Source organism: Lynx canadensis, chromosome F1 (assembly GCF_007474595.2).
Source record: "Lynx canadensis isolate LIC74 chromosome F1, mLynCan4.pri.v2, whole genome shotgun sequence".
Taxonomy (NCBI): Eukaryota; Metazoa; Chordata; class Mammalia; order Carnivora; family Felidae; genus Lynx; species Lynx canadensis.
This window is the reverse complement of record NC_044319.2, coordinates 43894256-43920862: the sequence shown is the minus strand read 5'-3', so window position 1 is coordinate 43920862 and position 26607 is coordinate 43894256. Positions and strand designations below refer to the sequence as shown.

The window sequence follows — 26607 nt, the reverse complement described above, 5'->3', positions numbered from 1 at the left end:
TGTCATGACTTTGCAAGACTACACTCTATGGTGTTACAGTAGAGCCTTTCTAACCAACAGGCTCTAGAAGAATTGTTGGATTTTCATGACAATGATATTTATACCCTTTGACTCAATTCTGGTCATGATGGATCCCTCCATGGCCACACTGTCTACTTTTGGTCTCAATTCTGTGATGTTGAAGCTGGGAGAGGCAGTGGCGTGGGGAGACTCTGAGGCTTTGCCCTGTTCCTCCTCGTTACCTCCAGTGGGACTTAGATCATGGGGTGGTTTCCCCACCCTAATTCCAATTCTAATCTAAGGGATAGCCTTGATAATGGAAAGAGCATCAGCTGAAAAGTCAGAAGAACCAGATCCTGGTTCTACCACCACTGATGACCAACATGGGGAGAAGTCTGGCTTATCCTTCATCTCTGTTATGAGGGTCAAATAAGACTGTGGATGTAAAAGTGGTTGGTAGAGGCATGAGCTCTCTACTAATGTAAGGGGCTGATTATCTATCCTGAGAGCAGCTCTAGGGAACAAATTCTCTTCCCTCTACTCCTAAGGAAGCTGTAGGGAATGACTGTAACTTTGGGCTTTAAGAGGTCACTCAGCTCTGAGAAGCCTCCTTAGGCTTCCTTTAAAGATAAGAACTCAGTAAGCAAAGTGTCCCAAGCCTTCAGTGCTAAAGAACCAGAGAGTGGGACACAGACCCGGATGGGGCCAAGGCTCAAGGCAGATGTGAGGGCCCATGGTCTCTCTTCACTGCATTCTGTTGCCCCTGTCAGTTTCTGACATCCAGCCACTTCTTCCTTGTCCATCTGTCTTGGCAGAGCTGGGCTTAGGAGCCTCCCATAGCAGTATGAGTGCTGGAGTTTCTCCTGGCCTTCGTGTGTAAGCCAATGACCCTGTCCCTCACCCCAAATCCCTGTCCTTAGTGCCTAAGTACGTACCGAGTAAATCATTGCTCATCATGATGACTGGGACACCAGCTTTATACTCCAAAGACCTGGGTTTGAGCTCTGCTCTCACTCCTTTTCTAGACATATGAACTTGGGCAAGTCTTCTAATCCCTCTGAGCAATGGTTTCCCCATTTATTAAACAGGAACAACTAACCTTGTTGGGGACGGGAAGGTTGTAAGACCATAAACTATAGAACACTCTACTGATGTTAGAGAAGATAACGATGCCTCTGGTGAGTGACCTCCAGGGTCCCTGTGGGAAGCAAGAAGGATGGTCTCTGCTCTCTCAGGTCAATCTCACTTCTGACAGCTAAAAACAGGCAAAATGGAACCATGCTGTCTCTGGGCTAGGCACTTCTGTAAAATATTTATACATCCTGTGGACTCTGTGAAATACAGTACTTCAGTCCCTTAGAACCCATGTGGGAGCAAGGGGCAGAGGGTGGGCAGGGCAGAAGATGGCAGGAGGAGGTGAATTGGTGGACTGTGGAGATTTCTCAGAATGGTTTTTTCTGATGTATGGTATAAACCAGCAATTTTCCAGATGTCTATGTCTGTGATTTGTATGTAAATAAGTCTTTTATTTATCAAGGAGCTCTAGACTCAGCCCAGGCTGCAGTAGCTCACTTGGGGTCAAGAACCTGGAGATGCGGTTTAAATTGACCAATAAAACTCCTTGATAACCAGGAAATTCCTGGGCATCTTTGTTTCCTAGGGGCAGTGACAATGAGATATGCAATATGAAATAAAATTTGCTCTTCTTCTTCTTTTTTAAATGTTTATCTATTTATTGTGAGGAGAAGCAGGGAGAGAGGGAGAGAATCCCAAGCAGGCTCTGTGCGGTAAGCACGAACCCAGGAACCAGGAGGCCATGATCTGAGCCACAACCAAGAATGGATGCTTAACCTACTGAGCCACCTGGGTGCCCCAGGTTCGCTCTTCTTGAGTGGGGTGGTGATGGGGAAGAGAGTTTGAGGGTTGGGGAGCCACCTTCTCCCACTTGAGGGAAACAGGAGTGTCCTGGGATTTGCCCTGGAGCCACAAGGTGGCAGTGTGGAGCTGAAAGTGGGTCCTGAGCTGACCCACAGGACAGGCTGGGAAAATCACCCAGCCTCTCAGCTCTAATACCTGCTACCTTTTCCTTACAGATCTGGAGTCTTGGCTCTTCATTCGACCCAGTTGTCCAGAGATACCTGGACGCATGTTTCTCTGTCTCTAAGCTCATGGAGGATGTATTTGCCAAGAAAGGGCAGAGAACAAGGGCAGGGTGAGGGACTGAGGGTAGAAATTCCTGCCTGAAAATGAGTGTTTGAGAAAGCTAGTGGGCCCTCAGAAACGCAGATGAGCTGTAGTTATTATAATGTGTTCAGTTTAGAGGCTGGGACTTGGGTAGAAGGCCTTTTGGGAGCCCCTCTGGGCCCGGAAATGTGTCCTGATCCCGGAAGCAAAAAGCATACTGATGGTGGGCATAAAATACCTCCTTACCCTATTGGGTCTTGTTGGCCAGTGATATAGTGCGGCTTATGGGGTTCTGCTGGAGTCATGGTAGGAATTTGGATGCTTGATTCTTTACACGAAGACAGGTCACGTTTATTGTTGCCCACTATATAGTCCCAGTTCATTATTGGTATGTAATCAACGATTTACTCGTTGCCAGCAGAAAATCAGCTTCTCTGCATCTTGTAAGATAAATTTGAAGAGATTTTTAATCCAGTCCACACTCACGGAGGAACCCAGAGTGGCACAGCACGGTCCTTCCCTGGATGTTCCGATGACATACAACATGGGAGAAAGTGACTTCATTCTGCTGGACACTGAGTTCCTCAAAGAGGTGACTACTCGGGCGACCACTCATACAGATTTACACAGCTGACCTTCTAAGATCACGGAGGTATTACATACAATAGGGACATTTTATTTCTAGCAACACGGATAACAATGAATTTGAGGATCACTTCAAATTATTAGCTGGCCGCAGTCATCAGCTTGTTGGCCCAAACTCCTTAGGACATGAAATCAGCCCTCCCCTTTCCTTATCAGGGCAACTGAAAGTCAACGGCACCATCAAAGTTCAATCCAATCTCTGTTAGTCACACGTTCGACTCTATTTAGAAACAGCACTCTCCAAGAATGCCTTCCCTGGACGAGCGATTGGGGCAGGTGCTAATGTTAACCTCCACGATGTATTTATTTGCTACAAATGTCATAGCTTTGAAACCAATCGTAGCAGAGTTCATTACAGATCTTAATCAGATGGTCAGTGGCATTCAGATCTCTGTGCCCCCCGACATCAATTCCCTGCTCCAGGAGACCTAGTACAAACACTTCTCCATGCAGTTCTGTCTGGCTCAGTCCCTGGGGCATTGCTGGGGAGCCCAGCAACAGGAGCAACAGGTAGACCTGCTCCCTTTCCTTCTGCCTCTTCTCCCATCAATTTATTTTTCACCCTTCTTTCTAAACTGAGGTCAGAAATCACCTTTTTTGGGACGTTTCCTTGGATGAAGTCTGATTTTAACATTCCATACCCAATCTGCCCAAGCAGTTAGAGGCTCTGCTCTCACTGCGCTATGTCAATTCTCTTTTGTCACATGTCTGGTACATGCTCTTGCCTGTCCCTGGGACTAGGTCCTAAGTGCCTTGACCTCACTCACCTGATGTTTAAGTCTTCTTTTAACATGTGCTCCTCCCAATCCCAGGGCTTTCCAGAATCCTGCAGAAAGCAGGCAGTACTTCAGTTGTGCCCTCCCCTGGTGTGGGAGCGGTCTCAGCCGTGTCCCTGCCCAGCCTCTCTCAGAGGCATGGTAACTCTTGTGAACCTCTTCAACACACCCTTGACGTCTTTTTTCTTGTTAAAAGAGATCAATAAGAAATAGAGTTTCATTTCTAGATAGAGACAGTGTTGCTAGTGTTTATTCTTCATTCTGCCTCTCTAATCAACAACATCTTTTTTTTCCTTATTAAGAAAAGCTTCCTGGGGCACCTGGGTGGCTCAGTCGGTTGAGCGTCCAACTTCGGCTCAGGTCATGATCTCACAGTTCGTGGGTTCAAGCCCCACATCAGGCTCTGTGCTGACTGCTTGCTCAGAGCCTGGAGCCTGCTTCAGATTCTGTGTCTCCTTCTCTCTCTGCCCCTCCCCCATTCATGCTTTGTCTCACTCTGTTTCCCAAAAATAAATAAATGTAAAAAAAATTTTTTTTCAATAAAAAAGAAAAGAAAAGCTTCCTAAGATGTCTTAGTCCATTCCTGTTGCCATAACAAAATGCCACAAACTGGGTGGCCTCTAAAAAAGAGAAATTTATTCCTTGCAGTTTTGGAGGCTAGAAGTCCAAAATCGGGGTGCTGGCACAGTTGGTGAGGGCTCCCATCTGGGTTGAAGACTTCACATGGGTTGTATTCTCACAAAACGAAAGGGCTAAGGAGCTCTGTAGGGTCTTTTTTCACAAAAGCACTAACCCCACCCCCTTCATCCAATCCCACCCCTTCCATACAATCCCACCCCCTCCATCTAATCCCACCCCCTCCATCTAACCCCACCCCCTCCATCCAATCCCACCCTCTCCATCCAACCCCACCCCTCCATCCAACCCCACCCCCTCCATCCAACCCCACCCCCTCCATCCAATCCCACCCCCTCCATCCAACCCCACCCCCTCCATCCAATCCCACCCCCTCCATCCAACCCCACCCCCTCCATCCAATCCCACCCTCTCCATCCAATCCCACCCCTTCCATCCAACCCCACCCCCTCCATCCAATCCCACCCCCTCCATCCAATCCCACCCCCTCCATCTAATCCCACCCCTTCCATAGAATCCCACCCCCTCCATCCAATCCCACCCTCTCCATCTAATCCCACCGGAGCCCCCCCTCCCCTCCCCCGCCCCATTAATCCCATCATCTTGGGGGTTAGGATATCAACAGATGAATTTAAGAGGCCACAAACATTCAAATCATAGCAGGAGAGGAACGAGAGTCAAAAGGTGGAGGGACACGTAGGCCAGCAAAATTGCACAGTCCCAGAAACCCAAACCAAAACCATTTCTTCAGATCATCTTGGGGAAGAGGAAGCTGGGAACATGGAAGTTGACTGGAAAGGTCACGTACAGCCGGCAGGTGGAGCACAGGTAACATATGTCTCTAAGACCTGGATGCCACTCATCTGGACTTGGGATTTGTCTTCGGCACGTTCCTAGGGCTTTCATCTTTTGAGATGTTTGTTTAGCTAATGTGAGTAAATTGCCTTTCAAGTCTTAATTAGCTATTCAAAAAAGTATATTGTATATTTATTTGGTTATTACTTATTGCGTGTTATCAATTTAAAAACATTTGAAGTTAATTCTCTGCGACTTTGTAGGACTAGACTGTCTGCAAACAGTGACCAAGTTTATCCTCCTTTCCAGTAGTGACAGTTCTTCTTTTGGGCAACTGTTTTATTGTACCAATTAGGACTTCTAGAACAATGTTAGATGAAGGAAACGACAGGTTTGTGGACACTTACTCCATTCACGATTCAATAAAATTATGTTCGAGGTCCTTACCCATAAATATCATGAAGTCAGCTGATTTGAGATAAGCTATTCTTTTATTTTTAACGTTTATTTATTTTGAGAGAGAGAGAGAGGGAGGGGCAGAGAAATAGAGAGAGAGAGTATCCCAAGCAGGCTCCATGCTGTCAACACAAAGCCCCATGTGGGACTCGAACTCACGAACCGTGAGATCATGCCCTGAGCCAAGATGAAGAGTCTGATGCTTAACCATCTGTGCCTCCGAGGCGCCCCTGAGACAAGCTATTCTTAATCAAGCTAAGAAAGTGCCCTTGTATTCCTAATTGGCTTTACACAAAGAACAATCCAGAAAAGACTATTACATTCCATTGGATTGAATTTGGGGAGATTTTTCTCTGGAATCCCAGATTGTGATGCTAGTTGGTGTTTACCCAGAACTCTGTCTGTCATCTTTTGTTCCCTAAAAAACAGGGAATTCGAAGGTTGGATGATGGCAGGCTTTCTAAGTGGCCTATTTAAAGTGCTGAGGGCAGAGCGGGATTGCTCAGCTAGACGTAGCTCTGAAAAGGGGCAGCGTGCAGGGTTAGGCACAAGGAAAAGGGGAATTGGTAGTTGCCGTTTCATTTAAAATTTTTAAGGAAGTTGTTTATTGCCAAAAAATTAAAAAGCCCGGAGAGTCATTTTAACGGTAAGGTTACCAAACAGAACTCTGCTACAGCTGATCGAACATTTTTTTTTCCACAATTTTCTGTGGAGAAAGACATTACCGCTTTCTCTACTGATATCTCCACTCATTCATACTTATCCTGGAAGTTCTACTTGACAGCTGACCTGAATCTTTCTTGCTGAATGAGATACAGGTCTACTTATTCTCCTATGCCTTGTTTAAAAAACAAAACAAAACAAAACAAAACACAAAAAACAGTCATTCCCTTCCAAAATAAGTGCAAAAATTTGTAGAGAACTGCACCCCATTAAAACCCCAGAATTCACATGGCCACCTGAGTGTATTCTACCGACTCAGAGTTAGCAGGGTTCACAAAAGTCCAGAAATTGGGCCTGTGGCTTTTTGGATTGACATTGACATAGTCTGTGGTTTCCTTTATGTTCTCATAGTCCAGGGCAGGTTCAGTTTTTAGTCCTCCAGGGGCTGAAAAGACCACTTGTGTGTAATTCACGTCCTTGGTGGCCTTAGGGGAAAAAAGCAGAGAAATGTGGGTCAAGATTCCTACCAGGGTTGGAGGAGGGGACCCCCCCCAGGACTGAACTCTCACTGAAGGACCCTCGTCTCGCCCTAGGCTGGCAGGGAGAGAAGCTGGCTCCGGGTGGCTGTGTCGGAGAGCAGGGCCAGGCCAAGGGGGAACACTACCAACAGCTCTGTGCCTCTGTCTGCAGGGAATTAAGGGGTTTCAGGAAAGATGTGGAGACTCAATCCCCGTGAGGTCAGGACTCAGAGCAGACTTTGGCCTGGTGACTGGGATATGGCGAGGAGGAGGTGGTCCATTGACATTTGCATTTTTATAGTTCACTCAGACCCATTTTGTGGGGATGCCATGAACCCGAGGATCATGACACCCGTCACCCGAGGATGTTGTAATGACTCAAGAAACCCCTCCATCCCTGCTCCCATCCTTGTAGCTGGGGTGGCCTGGATGTTCAGTCTTTTACAGCAAGGACCCCAACTGCATATGAAGGGCTGGGACCACTAGGGGTGTCCATTACCTGGCAGGTGGGAGGCAAGCTGCCGGAGACGTCCGCGCTGTTGGAGCTATCTGAGGACGTGTCACTGTCATCTAGGGAGAAATAGAAACTGTTCTTCTAAGGAACACTGGGGAGCGGGGTGGGGGGTGGGGGGTGTTAGGAGGGGATGGGCACAACGGAAAGGAGAAGGGGACAAAGTCAGGCAGAGCCAGCCATGCAAAGACAAGCGGGGAAGAGAGATACGGAGCCCCCAATAGAGAAAGAAGACATTGAACAGAGAAAGGGTGGGGAGAGAAAGCGCCCCCCTCCACCCCGCCAAATAGGCAAGAATGTGCCCAAGAGTCCAGACCCTGCCGCGCTGTCCAGCTCCATCTAAGACTAATATCACTTGATTGTGCTGGAGGGAGAAGCCGGAACACTCTGACGCAGTGTGGCCCCGAGCACGTAGCTCTGGCCTCCCTAGTCCCGGCCACAGGTTTTGCTCTAGACCTGTCACTAACTCTAGGCAGGTGACATCCCTTTTTGTGTCTGGTTTTGCTCCCTGTGAAACAAGGAGGTTGCATGATGATCTTTGAGGTCCCTGCCAGAGAGTCTCTGATTCTGGCCAGGCTTCGGGGACGCTCTAGGGCCAGGGTCACGATGAGGCCAGTGCCCCTCCCTTTTCGCAGAAACACCCGAATTCACATGAGCGGTCTCTTCTGGTTCTCTCCTGCGCCGAGGTCTTATCTCGGTGCCAGGGAAGCCTGACAACCAGATCTCTCCAACTGAAAAGATAAAATCGGAAGGTCGGAGCGGATGCGAATCCATCAAGAGAAAACCCGCTGGAAAAGGTGCGATCTCTGGGGAGTGAGCACCCAGGGGTAGCTGTCTTGCTTCGGAAGCAGCAATTTCCATTGTGTGAACGGTGACCTGGTGGGTCTCCCAAACCTCGAGAGAGAAAACCAGTGGGTGGTATTCCTGCTGGCTCGCCTGCCATAGGGGAACGTAGACTTGAACCATCACCAACACTAGCATTTATTAAAACCCCTGGATACCACAGCCAGAGGCAGGCAGAGGCAGTTGAAATCTCGGCCAGACGGAAACAGGTGCCATAGTATCAATGACAAAGACAGGAGCAGAGACGGCCCCAAGCCCCCTCTGCAGTGGCTCACACATGACCAGAGGGGGAAAAGAACTTAGACCCACCCAAACCCAGCGAGATCTGCTCTGCGTGATGAAAGAGTAGCTTGCTGGAAAAGCTAGGCTGGTGAGGCCTTCGGGGAGGCGGGTGGGAGGAATCTTCCGGCCAGGGGCTGGGCTGGCCAGGACAGAGCCCGGCTGCGGCAGAGCAGCTCTCCACGGCCCGGACAGAGCAGAATAAGCTTTATGACAAGTTCTTCCCCTGCCCCGTTACTCACGCCTGTGACGGGGCGCAGACACAGGAGCGCTTCGCGTCTCCTCCGTGGCAGCACATGGCTGACGCTGCGCAAGGCTGGACCAGGGGGCCTGGAGCCTGGCCCCTTTCAGGATCCGCTCACTCTGGCTGGCTAAAGGGGACAGGGCAAGGGTCAAAAGTGCCAGCTCTCCAGGTCAGGAACATCCTGTCTCTGAGCACTGCCCTCGAGACGGCAAAACATTCAGAGGGACCTCTTCAAACCTCAGAGCTCTGCTCACAACCCTGCAGCACCTCTCACCTCGCTTGCAGGACAAGCCAAAGCCCCAGCCTCCAAGGCCCCCTGTGGCCTCGCTGTTCCCCGCTCTCTCCGTTCCAGCCACACTGGCCTCTCTTCCAAACAGCTTTCTGCCTCAGGGCCTTTGCAGGTGCCGCTCGCTTCCTCACTGCCAGATGTTTATACTAAAATGTTGGCATTTCAGTGATGCTGGCCATCATCCAATTCATACCTCCTTGCCTTGCTTCATCTTTTTCTTCCCTAGCACTCACCATAATGTAACATGTGTATATTACCTGTTTATCTAGTTTGTTGTCTGTGCCCATGATATGTAAGTTATATAAGGACACAGATTTTTGTTTGGTTCCCTGTCATATTGAATGAATGAATGAATGAATGAATGGCTAGAGAAGCCTAGAGTCCCTTTATTTTATTTTCCCTAATTTTAATGCCATCCCAGAACAGAACACAGTAAATCAGTTCAAGAATTTAAGTCCATCTTGGAACTGGAGAATGTGATGCTAAGTGAAATAAGCCATACAGAGAAAGACAGATATCATATGTGTTCACTCTTATGTGGATCCTGAGAAACTTAACAGAAGACCATGGGGGAGGGGAAGGAAAAAAAAAGAGGTTCGAGTGGGAGAGAGCCAAAGCATAAGAGACTCTTAAAAACTGAGAACAAACTGAGGGTTGATGGTGGGTAGGAGGGAGGGGAGGGTGGGTGATGGGTATTGAGGAGGGCACCTTTTGGGATGAGCACTGGGTGTTGTATGGAAACCAATTTGACAATAAATTACATATATTGGGAAAAAAAAGAATTTAAGTCCATCTTTTAGTCTAGCCATATTCCCTTCTCCTGGAATTCAAAGTCCTTTCTTCATTTTGAGTCCCTTGGTGGTGATGAAGAAAGTTAGGCCCAGGCTAAAATGAGCCCACCCTCAAGAGTACTGCAGAAGCTTATCCCTAGGTAGAAGGTCTGGGTGGTGGAAGGGCTCTGGGCCATCATTCCAACCAGAAATAGGTTGGGTCAGAGTGGGGATTACCCAGTAAGGGATGACCCGGCTAGTGGATCCTCAAGTAGGTATTCAAGGGGTATTCCGGGGCTCGTCTTGCTATAGGCTCAGGGGTGGTCCCTACACGTGACTAGGAGGAAAGAGCGCCAGGCTATTTACCCATGTGCCTGCTGAGCAGGTAGTTGATGGCAGCGAAGAGGCAGGTCTGTAGAATGAGGGACACCACTGCGATCACTAAGCCATGCCAGAACTTCATGTCTCTGTTGGGAACGGAGCAGGGTCGGAGTTAGAGGTTGTGGAAATTCTAAATCGGCTGCAAACCCACCCTGCCCCCAGCCAGAGGCAGCCATCTGGTGTTGCCGTGTGTCTCGGGGCAGGTCTCTTTGCCTCTCTGGACGGGAAGGTGTAGGGAGCCAGGGAACATGGCGTGCATGCTTGGAAGCCAGGTGCACAGTCTGATGGGAACCACTCACTCCGTCAGCATGATGAACTTGCAGGGCAGCTGTGGGCGTAGGTGAGGCTCAGGCTTTGGTGGGGGCAGGAAGAAGACACCTGGAAGGAACCACTCTGGGCACTTCGTCTCCACGTAGTGCCACCCGCGGGACCGTCCTACCGACCTGCAGGAGGGAAGGCAGCGGGTCAGGACTCCCGGGCTCTACGCTCCAATTCCCTTCAGGCGAACTCAGCTGCTCGGGGGGTCACTGGCTTTCCTCTCCCCAGATTTCAAGCTTTGAATCTACAAAACAGGCAGTATCTCGTAGTTCGGTGTTAGCATCGAATGGGGTGGGCACGCACTCGATGACAGCCCCAGCGCTGAGCCCCTGGCACACCCACCATCCTACCTGATTCACACGGTCCCATGGCCGAGATATCAGTACGCTCTTTCGATAACAAGCAGCATGAGATTCAGAGAGCAGAGGCTCATGTCTGAGGTCGCACAGCTGGCAAGTGGTTGGGCCTGGATTTGGGCTCTAAGTCCAAGCCTGCACGTTCAACCACTGGTCTTGGCTTTCAGAGAATCTTCACCTGCTGCTGGAAAGCACCAAGGGGTTGAACATGCGCGAATACGCCAGGAGAGATTTGTTAAAGAAATCCAAATCTTGGGGTGCCTGGGTGGCTCAATCCGTTAGGCGACAGACTCTTGGTCTCAACTCAGGTCATGATCTCAGTTTGTGAGCTCAGGCCCCACATCAGGCTCTGCACTGACGGTGCTGAGCCTGCTTGGGATTCTTTCTCCCTCTCTCTCTCTATCTGCCCGTATCCTGCTTGCACTCTCTCTCTCTCTCTCAATAAATAAATAAACTTAAAAAAAAAAAAGAAAGAAATCACATGCACACCATTCGTGGCTTCGTGGGGTTTAGACTCTGGATGCTCTTACACACTCATGAATATGTTGATTTTAAAAATCAGGGGGCGCCTGGGTGGCTCAGTCGGTTGAGCGTCCGGCTTCGGCTCAGGTCATGATCTCACAGTTTGTGGGTTCGAGCCCCGCATCGGGCTCTGTGCTGACAGCTCGGAGCCTGGAGCCCGCTTCGGATTCTGTATCTCCCTCTCTCTCTGCCCCTCCCCTGCTCATGCTCTGTCTCTCTCTCTCCTTCAAAAATAAATTTAAAAAAATATTTAAATAAATAAATAAATAAATAAATAAATAAATAAAATCAGGTGCCTGGGTAGCTCAGTCAGTTAAGCGTCCGACTTCAGCTCAACTCATGATCTCACAGCTAGTGGGTTCGGGCCCCACATCAGGCTCTGTGCTGACAGCTTGGAGCCTGGAGCCTGCTTCGGATTCTGTGACTCCCTCTCTTTCTGTCCCTCCCCTGCTCATATTCTGTTTCTCTCTCTCTCAAAAAATAAACATTAAAAAATTAATTTAAAAAATCAGCTTATGAATTTCATCAGCATGTTGCTGAATATGGAATTTACTAAAAGACAAAGGCAGGATAATTTCAAAGCCTCTGAGATGACACTTACTCAGCAGAGATGGGGAGACAACCACCCACCGCCCTGCTGCAGACCATAAACCTTAAACAGCCTTTCACTGTTCCTGACACCTATTTTCCCCATCAGTGTTTCCAAGGACTAAGGGCAGTGGGAAAGTCCTGAAAGTCTTGTTTTTATTTGTAGTTTTCACACTGGGGCTTTCTAAGATCAGAACTCAGACCAAGAATCAAGACAGAGAGAAGGCAATGAGGGGCAGGAAGGCTGTGGGGTTTGCCACCAAACCCTCTCCAGGACTGTGGGCGTCGGCCAGCTGCAAGTTTCCAGAGAGAAAATACACCATCTCCTTTCACATACCAACACGCTAGCCCTTGGCAGTGGCTTTTCTTCACAAGATCAAAAGTTGGAAGCAACACATACCCAATTTCTTCTTCATACTTCCTTAACCCACCGCCTTCCCTACATAATTAATTCTAGATACTTCTCCCAAAGGAACCTAACGCTATCTACCCATTGCTTGTCAGGGTAAATGTGCCCGGTTGCCTTGTAAGCATCAGGTGCTGGTAAGAAGGGGCTACAGTGGGGGGGGGGGGGGCGGGAGCAGGAGGTGAACACACCCCAGAAGGCAGGTGAGAAAGGACTCCGGGAAGTCCCTGAAGTCCATAGACCAGTGGGTAGAAAATCCAATATACCCCCGCAGGATGAGCAAACTGCAGAAAGAAAGCTTAGTCGAAAGAGACTTGTGCACAAAATGAAATTTGCAGAGTCAAGACGCTGGAAATAAAACACAGAAACGATGGAGATGAAGCAAAATGGGGATTTTTCAGGAAAAACAGTGATCTTGAAGGATTGGGCAACTTGATGGAAAAGGGCATAGTTATATTTTAAATGCCTGGCTCTTGTCTTATTTTGGATAAACCCTCTTGAAATTTCGACAGGCATTGATTTCTCAAGCAAATTGCAGTATTGATTTCTGGGGCAGCTGCAAAAGATCGGACTTCACCGGGAAAGCTGTATGGCATCATGAAAGACAAAAATCACAGGCTGGTGTGTCTGGGAACCAACAGTGTTCATTTTCAAAGGCGTTTTAGTATGTTAGTATTTTTTGTTTAGTATTTATTTAGTTTTCAGAGAGAGAGAGAGGGAGAAACAGAGCACGAGGGGAGAGAGGCAGAGAGAGAAGGAGACACAGAATCCGAAGCAGGCTCCAGGCTCTGAGCCATCGGCACAGAGTTCGACACGGGGCTCAAACTCATGAGCTGTGAGATGTGACCCGAGCTGAGGTCAGACGTTTAACCGACTGAGCCACCCAGGCGCCCCTCTGGTGTGTCAGTATTGATTACCTCACATTCAGTGTCTCATTTGTCCTTAATCACAGAAATTATTCTCCTTCTTTCATCCAAGGGGATGGCCAGAAAGCCACTAGGGCTGGGTTCTGAAACCACACTTAAATTTTAATTTCTTTTAAGGCTCCTTTCTCTCCTTATTCATTAAAAATTAAACCACTAATAGATATTTGTGGTACAATTCAAAATGCAAATAAGCAAAGCATTTCACAAAATCACCCCACGGTTGACTCCAGAGCACTTTCCACAGGTTCTCATACATGTATGTACTGTGCATAGGTGTGCATGTAAATCCGTGTTTACACGTGTACAATCTTTTCTAAACATCATACCGATCAGCAGCTTTTTCTCTTCACTGAGTATATCGTAAACATGTTTCCAGATCAGAAAAGCCTTCATTAAAAAGTTCCACTCTGCTACACATTCAATGCAATCCCAATCAAAATTGCACCAGCATTCTTCTCGAAATTAGAACAAGCAATCCTAAAATTCATATGGAACCACAAAAGGCCCCGAATAGCCAAAGGAATTTTGAAGAAGAAGACCAAAGCAGGAGGCATCACAATCCCAGACTTTAGCCTCTACTACAAAGCTGTCATCATCAAGACAGCATGGTATTGGCACAAAAACAGACACACAGACCAATGGAATAGAATAGAAACCCTAGAACTAGACCCACAAACGTATGGCCAACTCATCTTTGACAAAGCAGGAAAGAACATCCAATGGAAAAAAGACAGCCTCTTTAACAAATGGTGCTGGGAGAACTGGACAGCAACATGCAGAAGGTTGAAACTAGACCACTTTCTCACACCATTTACAAAAATAAACTCAAAATGGATAAAGGACCTAAATGTGAGACAGGAAACCATCAGAACCTTAGAGGAGAAAGCAGGAAAAGACCTCTCTGACCTCAGCCGTAGCAATCTCTTACTCGACACATCCCCAAAGGCAAGGGAATTAAAAGCAAAAGTGAATTACTGGGACCTTATGAAGATAAAAAGCTTCTGCACAGCAAAGGAAACAACCAACAAAACTAAAAGGCAACCAACGGAATGGGAAAAGATATTTGCAAATGACATATCGGACAAAGGGCTAGTATCTAAAATCTATAAAGAGCTCACCAAACTCCACACCCGAAAAACAAATAACCCAGTGAAGAAATGGGCAGAAAACATGAATAGACACTTCTCTAAAGAAGACATCCAGATGGCCAATAGGCACATGAAAAGATGTTCAGCGTCGCTCCTTATCAGGGAAATACAAATCAAAACCACACTCAGGTATCACCTCACGCCAGTCAGAGTGGCCAAAATGAACAAATCAGGAGACTATAGATGCTGGAGAGGATGTGGAGACACGGGAACCCTCTTGCACTGTTGGTGGGAATGCAAATTGGTGCAGCCGCTCTGGAAAGCAGTGTGGAGGTTCCTCAGAAAATTAAAAATAGACCTACCCTATGACCCAGCAATAGCACTGCTAGGAATTTATCCAAGGGATACAGGAGTACTGATGCATAGGGGCACTTGTACCCCAATGTTCATAGCAGCACTCTCAACAATAGCCAAATTATGGAAAGAGCCTAAATGTCCATCAACTGATGAATGGATAAAGAAATTGTGGTATATATACACAATGGAATACTATGTGGCAATGAGAAAAAATGAAATATGGCCTTTTGTAGCAACGTGGATGGAACTGGAGAGTGTAATGCTAAGTGAAATAAGCCATACAGAGAAAGACAGATACCATATGGTTTCACTCTTATGTGGATCCTGAGAAACTTAACAGGAACCCATGGGGGAGGGGAAGGGAAAAAAAAAAAGAGGTTAGAGTGGGAGAGAGCCAAAGCATAAGAGACTGTTAAAAACTGAGAACAAACTGAGGGTTGATGGGGGGTGGGAGGGAGGGGAGGGTGGGTGATGGGTATTGAGGAGGGCACCTTTTGGGATGAGCACTGGGTGTTGTATGGAAACCAATTAGTCAATAAATTTCATATATAAAAAAAAAAAAAAAAGTTCCACTCTGGAGGCCCTCGGGCCAAATTCGGTGCCTAGGTGATTTTGTCTGATGAAGTCCTTTAAAGATTTGGATTTGGATGCCCTAAGAAGGGGTATATGCTCTTCCGTCCCTGACTGATCCCCGAAGCCATTTGAGTTTGCTACACACTTGAGTTTCTGGCATACTACTATTCTACTTTATCAGTGTTTCTTAGCGCTCTGTGACATTCAGAGCCAGACAGTTCCTTGCTGTCTAGAGCTGTTTTGCGCCCCACTGGATATTCAGCATCTTGGAAGACCACCATTGTAACAGGCTAATGTAACAACCAAAATGACCAAAAATGACCCCACACATTTCCAAATGCCCCAGGGTGAGGCAGTCACTTTTGCCCCCGGTTGAGAATCGCTGCATTAAATAAATGTCCCATTATTGTAAAACCAATATCTTAGTTTGGCTCTTTGTACAGAACCATATTGCCTACGCTTCCTTCCATCATTTTGGTATATTGTGAACATCTCACTAACCAAATGGTGCACAGAACCTGTGTCAGTATATAGCATAAAGTCCAACAGACTTCAATCTGAATCCAAGTTCTGTTCCCTTCTAGATGTGAATTATTAAACCTCTCAGTACCTCAGCTCCTGTACCTGTAAGATGAGGAGAACGATAGCCTCTATCTCAGAGAGTTCTTGTGTGGGCTCCGTGCTTTATGCTGTTTGTATGGAACGTCATGCAACATCAGGCTTGTGAGAAGCACTCGATGATTACGGATGGGCCCCACGACAGTTTGACTTAATTTTTAGATGTTACAATGGGTATGGAAAAGCATACCCATTCAGTAGAAACCGTACTTGGAATTTTGACCTTAGATCTTTTTGTGAGCTGGCGATATGCTGTGCAAACCCTCTCTGATGTGGGGCAGCTCCCAATAAGCCACGCGATCATGAGGGTCCACAAACAATACACTCATAACCCTTCTGTGCCCATACACGCCTTCCGTTCTTCACTTTCAGTACAGGATTCAATAAAGTACATGAGCTATTCAACACTTTATTAAACAATAGGCTCTGTGTCAGATGATTAGATTTTAGGCTAATATAAGTGTTTTGAGCACATTTAAGGCAGGCTAGGCTAAGCTCTGATGTTTGGTAGGTTAGGTGGAATAAAAGCATTTCTGACTTATAATAGTTGCGATTTATGATGGGATTATCGGGAGCTGACCCCATCGTAAATCGAGGAAGTTGCAAACTACACGTTGTTCAACCCTGAAACACTTCACCAAGATGGTGACTGGAGTAGAGCTATTAAAAATCGAGTTGGTCTATTTTAGGAAAGTCAGGCATTCATGTTGAGCACAGTTTGAAGATAAGATCAGGGACAGGATGAGGTATGAAAATGATGACAGATGTCATTATTTAAGTGGCTAATGGCCCCTAACCACAATGAGCAGGTTGTTCCTTGGGGTCTAATTGCAGATTGCTGATCAGACAGTGGGCAAAAACATCTGCTCATTTGCACTCCCCCCACAACACACACATATACCAAATAACCAGGAAATGAGCAATTTAGAGTAATTATGTTGTGAAAAAAAGTGCCTAGACCGTGAAAGTTTGCCGTGGCTCATTCTATGATCAAGATTTGGACTCTCCTATCCTCTTTCACATGCTTAGTTTTGATGCCCAGACCAATACTAATGTAACGCCCTGCCGGCATTTCCCAATCATGCTCCCACAGGGTGCTGGGAGCCTCTCCTCTGCTTGCTTCAGGCCTGGGTGGAAGTCCTGATACGTCCAGTTAGGCCTGGGTCCCATCTTATTGTTTCCCCTTACTTCTGATAGAGGAGCTCTCGTGGGGCTCTCGTTGGTACAGCCTAACATAGAGGTGAAATAATTAAGACGCACCTCCTCCTGGCTGACACCATGCTTTCACTGAAGAGTCACAAAGAGTCGTTTGAAAAAAGAGCACAATAGAAGATGATTTACATGAAAATCATATGGAATGCAATAATCAATAATCACTCTCAACATTGTTAGGCTATCAATCTTTTAAAATTAAGTAGCTTTAGGGGCTCCTGGGTAGCTCAGTCCGTTAAGCATCAACTTCCACTCAGGTCATGATCTCACCGTTCGTGAGTTCGAGCTCCACATCGGGCTGTGTGCTGACAGCCCAGAGCCTGGAGCCTGCTTCAGATTCTGTGTCTCCCTCTCTCTCTGCCCCTCATTGCTCGCGCTCTGTCTCTGTCTCTGTCTCTCTCTCTCTCCTGCGCTTGCCTGCTGGGGAGCTGGGATGGGTAGAATCCTTTCTAGGCCCTGGAGAATGAAGGGGCTTGGTGCTTGAAAGTCCTCAGGCTCCTTCTAGCTCCAAGCATTCTGTTCTTTAAAGACTGAAGTCAGGAAGGGGAAAGAGAAGCAAATTTGGATGGAAATGGGATATTTTGAGAGAAAAACAAAATCTGTTTCTATTTTATAACATCATCCAGTCTCCTCCGCATTACTAGACTTTTCTTCCTTAATTTAATATGCAGTTGGGAATAATCAAAAAAAGGAGGAAACATAAATCAGCCAAACCACGGAAACCGTATACATACACGATTATGTATATAACCACGGAAACAGAGGAGATCAAAAACTGTGAGGCTACTAAGGAATTTTTTAATGTAATCTCAATAAAATTCATGAGTTTCTAGAAAGATATAAACGAGCAAAATTGATTCCATAAGGCACCAAAACCAAAACAAGATCACAAGAAAGAAGTTGGGGAGGCAGCATGGCATGTAGCCGCTAAAGACAGAGAACTGGAGTCTGGAAGCGTGGGTTCACACCCCAGCTCATTCCCTGCATGAGCTTGGTCTAGTTCTTGAACCCTTCAAAGCCTTAGTTTTCTTATCTGTAAGATGGGAGCAATAATAACTGGTTCTTAGGTTTGAATAAGATGGATACAAATGATACCTGCTTCTGAGGATAAAGTAAGATGAGTTATGTGAAGTAGTTATTACAACTTTCGCCACATAGAAAGAAGCATACAATAGGGGCGCCTGGGTGGCTCAGTCGGTTGAGCGTCCGACTTTGGCTCAGGTCATGATCTTGCAGTTTGTGAGTTCGAGCCCTGCATCGGGCTCTGTGCTGATGGCTCGGAGCCTGGAACCTCCTTCATATTCTGTGTCTCCCTCTCTCTCTGCCCCTCCCCCGCTCACATGCTGTTTCTCCCTCTCTCAAAAATAAATAAACATTAAAAAAATTTTTTTAAAAGAAAGAAGCATACAATAAAAGAGAGTTACTGTTATTTAGAAATTAAAAGCATTATTGGCATTAATCTACTCAAATTTTGTGTCCAAATAGTTGGGGTTTTTTTGTTTTGTTTTGTTTTGTTTTAATTTTAGAGAGTGGGGCAGAGGGAGAGAGATCATCTTAAGCAGGCTCCACTCTCAGCATGGGAGTCCGATGTGGGGCTCGATCCCATGATACTAGGATCACGACGTGAACCAAAATCAAGCGTCAGACTCTCAACCAACTGAGTCACCCAGGCACCCCCCGAATAGTTTTAGAAAATACGTTACTTTAAACTTTTAAGGAACACGTAATGTTTATGCTGTATAAGCAGATCCAGAGCATAAAAAAGGTGGAAAACTCTGCAGGATCTTGTCACTTACAAATACAGAAGTAAATATAGGATAATGTCAAGGAGTTCCTTCAGGAACATCCAGGAAATTAGTTATTACAATAATGAAAACTAATGTTGGGTATTTAACATGACCTTACTCTGCAAGGATAGACACTACCACCATTTCCTAGATAAGACAGAAAGGTTTGGAGAGGTTGAGCAATTTGCCCTGGTCCCCCATCACCCCCCCACCATTGCCAGAGCCAAATTTCAAACCAAGCCCAGCTCTCAATCATTACAGCAAATTGCCTCTTACATGATATGAATATAGCATCAATAGATCAAGTTTTTATTTTATTGTTATTATTATTGTTAACATTTATTTATTTTTGAGAGAGAGAGAGAGAGAGAGCATGAGTGGGGGAGAGGCGGAGAGAGAGGGAGACACGAAATCTGAAGCAGGCTCCAGGCTCCGAGCTGTCAGCACAGAGCCCAATGCGGGGCTCAAACCCGCAAACTGTGAGATCATGACCTGAGCCAAAGTCAGATGCTTAACCAACTGAGCCACCCAGGCACCCCAAGAACCAGTTTTTAAAATGTTCATCTCAGTAAAACACCAAAAAACATTTGATGAAATAAAATACTCATTTCTTACTTTTTAAGTTAATAAAATAAGAATATGAGAATAATTTCTTACTATAATAAAGAATATCCCTTCTGTACCAATAATCGACATCTTACCAAGTGGTAAAATGTTTTCGCAGCCAAGAACAAAGATGTCTGCTGTAACCATTTTAAAAAATTAATCCTGGAAACTCTAACCCTGGGAAGTTAGAAGTTCCTCCGACCTCTAACCTAGAGTAATAATAAGGGTGTGGAATATTTATTGAGATGTTCTCTGACGCTTTGACATCTATAACTCACCTGATTCTCTCAATCACCCTAGGAGGTAGGTGCTATTTTTCTCCTTTTTCTTTTCTTTCTTTTTTTCTTAATTGAAATATAATGGTCATTTCCATTTTACAGAGGGCAAAACTAAGACACGTAGAAATTAAGTAATTTGCTCAAGGTGGTAAGAAGAGTTACTGGGGTTTTTGTGCCCAGGCAGCCGGGTGTTGGAGCCTAAGCTAATTAACTGATACGTGAAAGTAACAAAGGTACAGCTTGGGGAAGGGCAAGTCAAATTTATCCTTATTTGCAAAAGATGTGATTTTATACCTAAAAATCCCAAACGGTCAATTGAAAAAGCAGTGAGATTAATCAGACTACTCAGGAAAAGTCCTGAAAGCATGATAAATATTCTAAAATTACCAGCTCTTCTTCCTATTGTATCAGCAATAACCAGTGAGGTAATGGAATTGCATGGAGGGGGGCCCGGCAACCTTAGCAGCCATTGCACCTCATAGAGCTAAGAATAATTTTAATTGTAAGAAAGTTATTTTGAAGAAAATAATAAAAACGTACTGAGAGATGTACAAGACATAAACTAATAGAGAGATGCTAATAGAGAGAACATTCCCATGTTCCAGACTGGCAATCCAGAAGACTAAAAAAAAAAAAAAAAAAAAAAAAAAAAAAAAAATCATTTTGAAATTAATTTGTTGGTTCAATATAACTCCAGTCAAAACTACAGTGAGAAATTTTTTACGACTCCAAATTAATTCTAAAATTTATCTGGGCAAAAAATTAACAACAGTCCAGAAGATCTGGAACACGTTTGAAAAGGATTTGTGACCAGGCAGGTTCCTGACATAACGATTGTTAAAGGGTGGTGTAGATTTGAAAAACTACACTAGGATGTACAATAAATATTATCATAAAAGTGGTTCACAAGGCAGTGGGAGGAAAGGAAAGTGCCATTTAGAAAATGTTGCACACAGAATAATGAATTAGCTACCTGTAAGAAAAAAAATAACTTACACCCAGACATGATACAACAAAATAAATTCCAAAGGGATTCAAGAAGTAAATAGTTTTAAGTTGAGTCATTAAAAGTAGAAGGATATGGGACTGGATATTCACATATTCAATAATATTTATTAAATCCCCAGATGAGAGAAAACTGTCTCAGCTTATACGCAATGGAAGAGGTCACAAAGCAACAGGAAAAATAGATTCCACTCTAAAATATTAAAACTTCACATGTTAAAGTCAAATAAGCAAAATTTAAAGGCAAATAGACAAAAATGTTAGAACCACTGTGTGCAATACATAACTTTAAAAGGTTTTAGATTAAAAAAATTTTTAAGAAAAGCCCTCCTATCCCCAAATAATAAAGGGGTAGGAGGCATGGAACAGTTTACAGACAATCTGGAATAGGACTAAAGCTATTATCACAAGGTAGCTGTACCCACTATTGACTATAAAAGTGAAAAATGGGAAACAACCGAATTGAAACACAAAGATTAAATAAATTAGGGTGAAGGTATAGAGTGGAATATTATACCAACATTTAAAATTATATTGAGAAGGGGAAGGTGGGTGATGGGTGTTGAGGAGGGCACCTGTTGGGATGAGCACTGGGTGTTGTATGGAAACCAATTTGACAATAAACTTCATATATTGAAAAATAAATAAATAAATAAAATAAAATTATATTGAGAAAAAATTAATCTGGGGAAGGAATCTGTTCCATGAGGAAGAACAATGCAGTTATAGTTAGCCACCTACAGAACATATTTTTTTAAAAAAGAATGAAAATTTGTACAAAAAAGAAAACTTTGGGTCATTAAATGTTTTTGTCTTTTATATTAGTTTAGTGATAACCCCCAATCACCTGATTTGGTTCGCCAAATCCCGAATAGTTCGTTGACAATAATTTTTCATATCAAATATAGATTTATTCGTGAATGTAAATTTATGGTAATTAAATTGGGGGCTATTTTAATGTTCTTTTTTCAAAAAGGGGAAATAGAAAAAATATATACCTAAATGTTAACAAAACTGCATATTGCAACTGTGGATGATGTTTTATTTAATCCTTTACACTATCTGTCATATCAAAGTTTTCTGCAATTTACACGTATCTTTTTTCTAATCAGGAAAAGAAAACAAGCCCAGAAATTCTGAGCTGCTCAATCAGCATAGTTCCAAACTTATCTACATAAAAAATTTATTTACAATCTAAACTATATCTCATCATGTTAACAAAACAGTGAGACAATCAGCTAAATGTCCGAGTTCCGATCGATCAAATACACACAGAGAGGTCTAGGTGCACGGCCCTGGGCGAAATACTCTGATGGACAGGAAGAAGGAGAGAACGCCGTCTGAACATTCTAGAGCTCACACTGTGTCGGGAAATCCGGACGTTAATAAGCGAAAAATCCAAAAGAAGAGATGTCACCATGAAGCATGATGAACGTTCAGAAGGAGTGGTGTCAATACTATGTACTATCTCAGAGGAAAAGTTGATCCCCGCTCAGTAGAATATTCAGAGAGGAGTCACTGAGTAGAACTACTGAAGAACAGGCTATGGCTGGATGGAGAAGGAGGGCCAGAGCAGGCCAGCTAAAGGTGGCTCCCAGCTCTGGCTACAGGGAAATCCACTCACCGTCTTCAACAAGTTTCGACACAGATTTAGCCACATGTAAATAAGAGAGTGGGAGCAAGTGGGGTATACCACAAGCCAACCTCACAAGTAGGTGCAGGAAAATACGGAGGAGCGGGGACTCGGGGGCCAGGGGGATTGGGTTTGAAGTTTTAGCTCTGGCCCTCCTGGCTGTGAGTTGCTTTCTTTCCCCAGGCCTCGAGTTTTACCTGAAAAATGGGGACAGCACCTGTTTCATTTTTTCAACTCAAGCTGTGTGCTTGCTATGTGCCAGCATCAGGCGAAGCATTTTGCGTAAATTATTTCGTTTAATCATCACGATGGCAAACTTACGAGGTCGCCACTATGGTTGTCCCCAGGTTAGATATGAGAAAATCGGACTCTAATCCCGCATGGGGAGGACAGAATTCAAACCCAGGCTGTTTGGGGCCAGAGCCGTCACCACACTGCACACAGTATTTGAGAAGGTCAGCTGAGTGCCTGGCTCGTATGGGTGCTCAACGGGGAGTGATCCTCAGACCAGAACAGAGGATTCAACACAAACTGGCTGAACTATATAAACACACCATTTCCACAGGGCCCTGTAAGGAAACTGGGCTGACCCATGACTTTCAGATGGGAGATATAAGCAACCCAAGGCACGGAGCCATATGGTCCTGGGAGGTGTCAGTCCTAAACAGTCCCTGCTCCCACGACTGCTGCCGTGTCCATGCACCGGAGGACGGAGAAGATCAAAATATCCACCAGTGAGAAGGGAGGAGTGAGGGGACAGCAGAAGGTTGGGGCGTCACCTTTGTCCTGGGTGTCAGAAAAATCGTCTCTGGGTTCCCGTCAGCACCGGTTACCATGGCAGGGGCCTCAACCCAGGTGGTTGGGACACATCTGGAATATGAAACCAGAACCCAGATCAACTTTCCAGCCTGGTGACTTTGCAAATTCGGCCACCTTTGACAGGTCACCTTGTCTTTCTGAGCCTCAGTTTCCCTGTCTACAACTGAGGGGGGAGGGTGTGTCTAGTTCTAACGTTTTGTTGTTCTAGGATTCTATGAGTCTAACGTGGACATAGATGATGAGACTCCAATCAACCAGAAATAGCACCTTTGAGTTCCCCCCAGATACGCCACATGTCTAGTAATACATATTCATAGGGGCAGGCACTGACAATTTTTGAGGAAGAAAACCAAGTTATACGAAATGTCTAATTCATAATATTGGGGAAGTCATTGTGTCAGCAATTGCTCGAGATAAATGCAACCCGAATTCAGAGAAACGAAGAACCTACAGATTATGCTCAGTTTGTGAATGCTGCGGTGGCTCTGACCAGGGCTTGTCCATACTTTTTACTCCGCAGTTGCTGGCACGATACTTGGAGACGACGTGTAAGAGAAGCACTTTGTAACATTCTTTGCAATCAAATCAATTCACATAGGAGAAACCCTGTTTAACCTTAGGGTTGATGTCCCTGAGTCTCCGTTGCCTCCTCAGCTCATTGGGAATTCAAACGTCTCCCTCAAAGAGTCTATCAAGAGGGGTAAGGGAGACTGTGAGACCTTCCAGCACTTTCCCTGCCTCACTGCTGGGTCTCAGGACCAGCGCTGGCTTCTTGGGCATGACTCCTATGCTGCCTCGTAGGGCGAGGGCCCCTTGATTGGTTTCGGGCTCTGCTCTTGCCATCTTTAAATTCTTTTTTTTTTTTTAATTTTTTTTTTCAACGTTTATTTTTGGGACAGAGAGAGACAGAGCATGAACGGGGGAGGGGCAGAGAGAGAGGGAGACACAGAATCGGAAACAGGCTCCAGGCTCTGAGCCATCAGCCCAGAGCCCGACGCGGGGCTCGAACCCACGGACCGCGAGATCGTGACCTGGCTGAAGTCGGACGCTTAACCGACTGCGCCACCCAGGCGCCCCGCCATCTTTAAATTCTTAATAATTTTGGGGGGCTCCTGGGTGGTTCAGTAGGTTGAGCATCTGGCTTCGGATCTCGCGGTTCATGGGTTCGCGTTCTGTGCTGACAGCTCAGAGCCAGGAGCCTACTTGGGATTCTGTGTCTCCATCTCTCATCGCTCTCTCTGCCCCTCCCCCAGTTGCTCTCTGCCTCTCTCAAAAGTAAATAAACATTAAAAAATAAATAAATAAATTCTTAGTAACTTTTTAACAGGGAACCCCAGATTTCCATTTGTCCTCCGCCCTGCCAATTGCACAGCCAATCCCACTCGAGGTATTATTTTGAGTAGAGTTGCCAAAGCTTGAATAATAAGGTCAGTTTACAGAACAAGCAACAGGCCTGTCCACTGCCACAACTTCCCTAAGTGCCTCAGCTACACTTCTGACCACTGAGCTTTCCAAACTCCCCCAGAGGACTGCTCCCAGAACACTCTTCCGAGCTAACTTCTCCACAAGTGTTTTCTTTCACTGTTTGACTTCAGTCAAGTCATTTAATACCTCTGTGCCTCAGTTTCCTCATCTGTGAAGAGAAGTTACGAATAGCACATTTTCAGGCGTTCTGTAAGGATTAAATGAATTAGAATATGTCAAGCTATCAGAAGAGTTGCGGGCGCATAGCAAACTCTACGTAAGGTCACCTATTATTCTTTGCTGTTGTTCCATGACTCTCCTCTTTGACAGCCCGCATTTTCTGACTTCCATTTATAACATTGTCTTTTGTTTTAACTTCCTTCTTTTTTTCTTTTTTTTTCTTTTTGTAGAGAGAGAGAGCACGAAAGCTAGGAAGAGGAGCAGAGGGAGAAGGAGAGAGAATCTCAAGCAGGCTCCAAACTCAGCAAGGAGTTTGACGCGGGGCTCAATCCCACAGCCCAGGGATCATGACCTAAGCCAAAATCAAGAGTTGAATGCTTAAACGACTGAGCCGCCCAGGTTCCCCCCGCACCCATTCATAACATTTTCAAATTGCCACCCCGGTCCGCTTCCCACCACGTACACCAGTTTTTTTGCAACTCAGAACAACCTTCTGGAACCTGAAGGAAAAACCTTCTGCAGGGAGATATCCTCTTGGATCTGGTTTCCAGTGGACCAGAGTAATTAATTAACAGCCATTATGGAGGGGTACCTGGGTGGCTCAGTCAGTTAGGTATCAGACTCTTAATTTCAGCTCAGGTCATGATCTTGTGGTTCGTGAGCTGGAGCCCCACATTGGGCTCTTTGCTGACCGTGAGGAGTCTGCTTGGGATTCTCTCTCTCCCTCTCTCTCTCTCTCTCTACGCCTCCCCCACTCTCCTAATCTTGCTCTCTCAAAATAAATAAGTAGACTTAACAAATTAAAAAAAGAAATTTATTTTAAAAGTAGCACTTTACTGGGCACTAAACTACTCCTTGTCTGTAATCCTCATAGCAATACTGGATGGTGGGTGGTTTTATACCCATTTTACAGATGAAGAAACTGAGGCTTACACAGGGCTAGCAGCATTCTTTGGATCTAGTTCTGTCTGGATCCAAGGTCTACCCACCTTCCAGCCAGGAGCTCTGATTAGTACAGACATGCCGCAATTAGTACAGACATAACCTTAGATCTTGGGAACAAGAAACTAATATCCATTAAGTAAAAACTGCTCAATCTCAGGTCCAGTCCAAGCTGAATGCAATCGAATTCCACACTCTGGAATCCCAGCACATAAACAGAGAATCCCCTCTGAGACTTCTACACACGTATGTTCACAGATACACATTCCTTCAACTAATCTAAAATTCTACCTACCCAGGCAATACTTACCTCCAGGGCCAAGAGCAAGGTCTGATCCCAGCTGGTGTTTCGACAATGTTTCCAATGATGGAAACATCTCCTCCACAGACCCCCCAGCCCCACCCGGAAGCTCCTCACTCATTGGAGGTCAGTCGCAAATGTTTCATCATTTCCAACAGGGCGGGGACAGGCTGCTCAGAAGATAATAATCTAGCTCTGTTGAGTAGAACCGAGTGAGGCAATAGATAACACCTTCTATCTCCCTCAGCAGGGCTCTACCCTGCTCCTCTTTGCAGACAGTTTACACAGATGGAAGAGATTAGTAGTCTCTCTCCATGTGAATGCACATTGAAATACCACCAATATGCACATAACCTGGTAGAGGGGAAAGAGCACGGGCAAGAGCAGTCAAGAGGCCTGGGTTCAAGTCCAACCTCGGATATTAACTTGCTGCATGAGTTCAGACAAATCACTTTCCCACGAGGAACCTCATGTTCTTCCTCCATAAAATGAAGAAGTAGGTCTCGAGATATTAGCAAAGGTCCCTTCCAGCTTGGCCCATCTTTGATGTGGCCATAGATTAAGAGATTGCGTATGGGACGCAGGGCAACTGATGGGGATCATTTTCCAAGGACAATTTCTTTGCCATTCAACATTAA

The 26607-nt window shown here is 45.4% G+C and overlaps 1 protein-coding gene across 8 annotated transcripts; it reads right to left on the bottom strand.

Annotated features, from left to right (window-relative positions):
• Positions 1 to 6073: 6073 nt before the first annotated feature.
• On the bottom strand, positions 6074 to 26094 carry RHEX (regulator of hemoglobinization and erythroid cell expansion). 8 transcript variants are annotated; one of them, XM_030302493.1, is made up of 8 exons: positions 25979 to 26094; positions 23043 to 23133; positions 10659 to 10848; positions 10290 to 10552; positions 9976 to 10076; positions 8549 to 8677; positions 7173 to 7243; positions 6074 to 6640 (listed from the first exon to the last, which is right to left on the bottom strand). In XM_030302493.1, the coding sequence occupies exons 4-8, from the start codon at positions 10298 to 10300 to the stop codon at positions 6440 to 6442; spliced, it is 513 nt and encodes a 170-aa protein (XP_030158353.1). In that variant the 5' UTR covers positions 10301 to 10552; positions 10659 to 10848; positions 23043 to 23133; positions 25979 to 26094; the 3' UTR covers positions 6074 to 6439. The 8 variants fall into 8 exon arrangements, with proteins under 8 accessions (XP_030158353.1, XP_030158352.1, XP_030158357.1 ...); XM_030302492.1 differs by having other exon boundaries at positions 10659 to 10845; XM_030302497.1 differs by lacking the exon at positions 10659 to 10848 and having other exon boundaries at positions 10290 to 10433.
• Positions 26095 to 26607: the final 513 nt, after the last annotated feature.

Excerpts from the sequence above, each read along its gene's own strand:
- RHEX (XM_030302493.1), bottom strand. Across the intron at positions 7,244-8,548 it reads GTCTGCGCCCCGTCACAGGC|ATGACAGTGACACGTCCTCA; the intron begins GTGAGTAACGGG and ends ATTTCTCCCTAG. Across the intron at positions 6,641-7,172 it reads GCTTGCCTCCCACCTGCCAG|GCCACCAAGGACGTGAATTA; the intron begins GTAATGGACACC and ends TTTTCCCCTAAG.